The sequence below is a fragment of the Dermacentor albipictus genome, chromosome 1, assembly GCF_038994185.2.
Source record: "Dermacentor albipictus isolate Rhodes 1998 colony chromosome 1, USDA_Dalb.pri_finalv2, whole genome shotgun sequence".
NCBI lineage: Eukaryota > Metazoa > Arthropoda > Arachnida > Ixodida > Ixodidae > Dermacentor > Dermacentor albipictus.
Window position 1 is genome coordinate 366,564,439 of NC_091821.1, and position 6,000 is coordinate 366,570,438.

The 6,000-nt window shown below is 48.0% G+C and overlaps 1 protein-coding gene across 1 annotated transcript in view; it reads left to right on the forward strand.

Moving 5' to 3' along the window:
- LOC135906979 (uncharacterized) overlaps nt 1-5,036 on the forward strand; it is a 29,478-nt gene extending 24,442 nt beyond the window's left edge. Inside the window, exon 4 of the mRNA XM_065438627.2 lies at nt 1,189-5,036. Within this exon, the coding sequence (XP_065294699.1) occupies nt 1,189-1,484 (296 nt within the window). The 3' untranslated portion in view covers nt 1,485-5,036. The remainder of the gene's footprint in view (nt 1-1,188) is intronic.
- Nucleotides 5,037-6,000: the final 964 nt, after the last annotated feature.

The window sequence follows — 6,000 nt, forward strand, 5'->3', positions numbered from 1 at the left end:
GAACGAGCAATATGGAACGCCTGGATTTCGGTGCATGCAGCTCAATATAGCGACGAAGCATAGGCAGGAGAATTTTATCAAAGTCTGATGTGCATGGAGCTTTTTTCTTGGTGAACGGACAATTTACTTAATCTTTCTTATTGCCTAGTGGCCTAGCCAGGAGTACAGCCTGCTGGCGCGTTTGATAGGCTGGTGAAATGCCCAGTGGACCTGTGCGGACGGCTGGACAGTGCGCGCGCAGACATCCTATAGTCGGATACAACTTTAGAAAAAAGGGGGCGTTTACTCCTCCGAGGCGAATGCACACGAGCATCCACCAATTGGCGCGCACTCTGGACCGACGTCATGCGCCGGACGGCCGGTGACTTCGCCGCTTCGGTCATCTGGGCGGGGCCTCCCCTTTTTTCTAAAGTTGTATCCGACTATAGACGGAACGGGGGGGGGGGGGGAGTAAAGAGAAAGCCTTTGTTGCAATCCTTGTCGCCTGTGAACTCTCGTGGACATGTTTTATCTCCTCAAGCAAAAACCCGACGATTGGCAGCCTTTATCTTTATTTAGCGTCCGTACAGACAGTGTCTTGAAGTAACTGGAGAGACCAAAAATTACGAAAGATTAAAAGACAAGGAATTGCTCAGAAATGGTTTTATAGCCACTGTGTGGCACTGTGTACTTGTGTTGAGCTGGATCAAGCTAGAATGGACTACTGATTTCCTCCGAGGACGAGACATGGCGTGCCTCAGTGCCGGCGAATCACGCTGCGCACAAGGACGCCGGATAGTCCAGCTGCTCGGGGCGCGATTCGTTGCAGCTCAGCAGAGTCAGCAGGTCATGTTAGATAACACCGGTTAGATAACCGTTGGACCATTAGGGTTACAGAATGGCTACCAAGAGAAGGGAAGCGCAGTCGGCAGAACGGCAGAAGACTAGGTGGAGCGATGAAATAAGGAAATTCGCGGGCGCTAGTTGGAATCGGTTGGCGCAGGACAGGGGTAATTGGAGATCGCAGGGAGAGGCCTTCGTCATGCAGTGGACATATAACAGGCTTATGATGATGATGATGATGATGATGATGATGATAGTCACTGTCTTCCGTGGGCGGAATCGGCTGTTCCTCCCGTCGTTTAAATCACACGTGCATGCATGACAGCCAAAAGTATGTGCATGTTTTTCGCGCACGTGCTATTTCAGCGCAAGACTCCGAGGGCATCATACAACCCGACGTGGCGTTCAGGGCCACGACCGAGGCCTCCGGGGCCCCGGCTCCACTGACGGAGATGCTGATGAAGGCCGATGACATGCTCCGGGCGCCCGCTGACCCGCCGTCGCGTATCATCACTCCGCTGCGACCGCTCAGTCCCGCCTACCAGCCGACGCAGCCCGTGAGCGTGAGAACCACTCCGTGTCACCACGGGGCTTTGGAGCTCACGCTGCCGCCCGGCTACATCGCACAGAGGGACGCCAAGCTGACCACCTCGTTACAGTGACGAATGACGAACGGCCAGCGAAACCTGTGCGTGCGCGGTTGTCCCTGAAAGGAGCCTTGTGACAGCTTTCAACCAAGCGGCGGTTTCTTTTGTGTATGTGGCTTTCCCTATCACCTCGTGACGTGCGAGCAAGTGGGGGAACACGCTGGGAAGAGTGGATCGGCGGCGAAGAGCCAGTTTTTGAACGTCGGGAGACGGGCGGCCTTCGCCGAGCGGCGGCGTTGGTCGCGTTTTCGCTCCATGGAGGTTGGCCTTGCTCTGGAAACTGCCGCCGATGCACCCACGAACGTGATATCCCCGCTCATGATACGTTTTCGGCGGGGGCCTTCGTATTCATTGGTAAATCTGCGTCCGTGCTTGCGCGAATGTGTGACACGGCGATGAGCAGGTACGTTGCGGAGTCCTTGTAATGCTTGCTGTAGCCGAGTCTACAACCGCTCAGCAAGTGAACATTGTTGCAGTGTCCGCGCATATGTTATATGAATTGTGCCAGTCGCTTCTCGCACAAATACGTCGAAGTCAACGCTATGCGCCGTGGCAATGTTCGTATGCAACGAACATACTTTCAAGCGTCCGCAGAGCAGCGCAGTTCGCGATATGTTGTTATGGGCGTCCAACGGATCAATAGGTCGATCGTGACGCCATCCGGCGAATATCCTTAAATATCCCATCACTCTGTCGACAAGCGCGTGAAGGAACAAAAACTACAGTAGAATTTCGATAAACGGAAATCGGTTAAACGGAATCAATGCTTAAACGGAACAAACGCCTCGCAGTTGGTTGGTTTTGAATTAAGGCAATGTAAAAAAAATCCCGTTAATCGGAACTCGAATTTTCAGACCACCGTATAAACGGAACCGAAAATAGACTCGAAACCGCAACTTGACGTTCACGCAGAGCCCCATCGCGGTACGCATCACTGTTTCCCCTTCTTTCTCGCACACGGTAACCGCATCGCTAGCTTGCTTTCTGTCACGGTGCGCTTGCTGTTGTTAGGCTTAAATATTACATCCGCTGTTTAGCGTCGTCTGCGACATATTTCGTCGCGAAGTCAGCACCTGATGAGTATGAGTGGTGCCATTCTAAGAAAACGGTTGCGAGAGCTCAAACAAGCAAACATAAAGTCCTTTTTCACAAGCAAATAAATCGCAGTTTCCACTGATTTCCGCGGAATAAGTGGACTATTGAGATATTTTTTTTAAGTTTGAATAGTGCTCTGAAAAAAAGTTCATTGCTTACCGCTTTTGTGCAATAACGTTTGTGCCCATAGCGTACCGTCCTCTTTAATACCTAGATTTTGCATCTGAGATCCGCTTCAGCGGAGACTGACAATTGCGCGCACGCCTGCCTCGTCGGAACCAAGCAGTCAGGAACGGATTGCGAAATCCTGAACCTTCTCTCTCTAAACGAAACTCCTGATAAACGGAACGTATTTTCCCGGTCCCTTGAGGTTCCGTTTAACGAGAGTCCACTGTATATCAGGCGGAGCTTTGCGTATTAGTGTAGGGATAGTCCTGTCTCTGTCACGTATCTGCCTTTTTGAATTGCACTAAAGGCTTTGTCATTATGGATTGTATAGGCTGGTAAAAGGAAGAAATGAGACTGGACTTTGCAGCCATGAGAGACCGCCGGCAATTACATTTTGTATTACTAGCGCTGCGTAATGCAATTTATTGATGACTGTACCGTCTTCACGTGACATTCCGTACCGGGCGCCATTTCTATGTGCGAAAAAAAAATAGGATTCCCTGAAGTCCCAGTTCGTAGGTGGGCGTTGTACACAAGTCGAGTGTGTTGTAGGGAGGCCGGTATGAATCTACAGTGTCCTTCAACCTCATCCGCGCACTTCTCGAAGAAGCCAAAGGCAGAAACTAGTGCTACAGCGAAATGCTGGCCTTTCCGAGCCTCAAAGCCCAGCATTTTCCGAGCAAAATGATGAAGGGGAGGAGATGGTAAAGGTGGTGTTTACGAGACTGCATGACGGTAACATACAGGGTGTCCCAGCTAACGGTAACAAATGTTTTCAAAACGACGGAGTGTGCTAGAGGGCGAGCTGAAACCAACTCAGTGGCGTTGAGAATCGTACGGCCTAGTCGGCGGTATTTTTCTTCTTCGTTTTACAAAGTCACTTAGTATAAACGAATTGCCGAACTTTTTGAATTTTTGCTTCACCATGAAAGTGCCAATACGAAAGTTGTAGATGACATTTAAAAATGGCCGACTGAAGTGTTTGGAAGTAAGCACCATTGATGAAGCTTCTTGTACTTGCTTTTAAAGAAAGCCCGCGAAATACAAAAACGAGCGCGCGTGGAAGCGCCACTATTTCGGCACTGCCAGACGACCGATCCAAAAACTAAATCCGCTTGTCTCTGCAGCACTGTCCGAGACGAACTTTGCGTTTCCGGTGGTCGCAAGATCACGCGCCAGCAACTCTCGCTATATTGCGTTCCATACATTGCAGTCAACGATGTGGAGGCTATAGAGAGGCTTCGTGCAGTGGCTTCGTCCCCAGTTGGATATAGTTCGATGCTTTTTGGCCGCAGTTGTGCGCAAGTGCTCTTTAATGTAGGCTCAGTATTGAATGAAACAAGTGTCAATCCTTAGAAACAAACACACAGTGGTATACGGCCGCTAATGCATTGTTTTAGATCATTTTTACTTTTGTTGTACTTTTATCCCGCCGCGAAGAGCCTCCCGCGCATGCTCGCGAGAGCGAACGCTGTTGGCGCGCAGCGGAGCGCAGACGGAGCGCGCGGAGTGATGACGTTTCTTGACAGAACTTCTTGCGTAGCTTCCACAGCGTTGTCTGCTATGTATGGAACGGAGTATAGTAAGATGTGATCGCGAACAATAAGAAGAACGTCATAATTGCATTTTCCTTCCCGATTAAAAAGTTCTGCGGGTATAATATTTACTCAAACCCGAGCTCTTTTTTTGTTTGTTGTTGTTGTCTTGTGTTCGGGCTTCATTCATTCCACAAGTGGAGCGAATTATATGTTTATGCTCCGTCACGTCGAAGCGCGACACACCTTCATCACCGCCGCTCGCGCCGTGCGCCCGATAGGTCGTATGGGGGCGCCGAAATAGCATCACACGTTTTTTTTTTTTTTTGTACCTTTCACGGGCTTTCTTCGAGAGCAAGTCGAAGAGGCTCTATGAATGATACTTAGTTGCAAACGCTTTAGTCGGCTATATTTAAATGTGATCGACAATTTTCATGTCGGCAATTTCTTGCCGAAGCCAGTAGTTTAAAAGCTAGGAAATTAGTTTTGCACTAATTCATTGACTTTCCAAAAACAAACAAAAAAAATAGCACAGCCTACGTCGCGCGATCCTGAACACTCCTGAGCTCGTTTCAGTCCACTAGCACACTTTAAAGACTTGGTTGCTTTTAGCTGGGACAACGTGTACACTAACAAACCGTGTGTTTATATTGTAATTTGGTGGTTATACTTACGCTACATCTGCTACGACCACTAAACGGAAGTTGTTTGTCTTGTTGGGCACATGTATGTGGCCAGAGGACTTCTCTCATGGGATGGCACTGGGCTTTCTCCGGTATATGTGTGTATATATATATATATATATATATATATATATATATATATATATATATATATATATATATGCATGCGCAGACGGGTGCGCTGCAGACAGAATACTCGACAATGTGACGAAGGTATCATATTGAACGCCTATAAATGGAAATGCTCACAAAAAATAGTGGTGCATCAGTGCTGAGTGGCGAACGAGCGGTCTGGCAGCCGGCGAGTGGTGTATGAGGTTGCATATTAATATTACGTAATGCTAACACATGTAACAGTAACACATATTGCCATATTATCTTGATATTACGTAATAATTTATTAGCATATACTGTAACCCGATGACATGTTTCTATTTGGAGTTGCATCTCGTGTGTTGATGATGATGATGTTGGAAGAGGCGGGTATAAACTGGCAGTCGAGGCAAGCAATTTCTCCGCCTGTGTAGAACTATCAGGGTGCGTAATAATTTGTCGCCGCACCTACGGAAATCCACTGTCGCGAAGAAGTACAAGAAGAGTTGGGTAAACTCACTAGTTGGCACGGGTTCACGCTGAAAAAGTCAGCGCGGCATACTGCCGAAAACAAAGAAAGGGATACGTTGACACGGGCGTCAGTTGTTGGCTTGGTGTCAAGTGCAATCTTGTTGTTGTTATTGTTGTTCTTGTCGCCTTCGGCATATGGCACGTATTCGCGAGAGGAAATTGACAGAGGTTCGCAATGGAAACACAGCATTAGGTTCTTGCTTCCCGTTAACTTACTGGTAGGTATCACCTATACTTAAATAATAATAATTACAAAGCCATTTGTTATATTGAACAAGCCAATTTTTGACGAAGCCTCTACATTATGAAAGAACGTGTGCCTTTCTTGGTCTTCTGCTATAACTGGCCAAGCTGAATTTTCAACATGGACAGACACAACTATCATTAAGGTCTCGTACGAGTCTCATTGCAAACCATTTGATTATT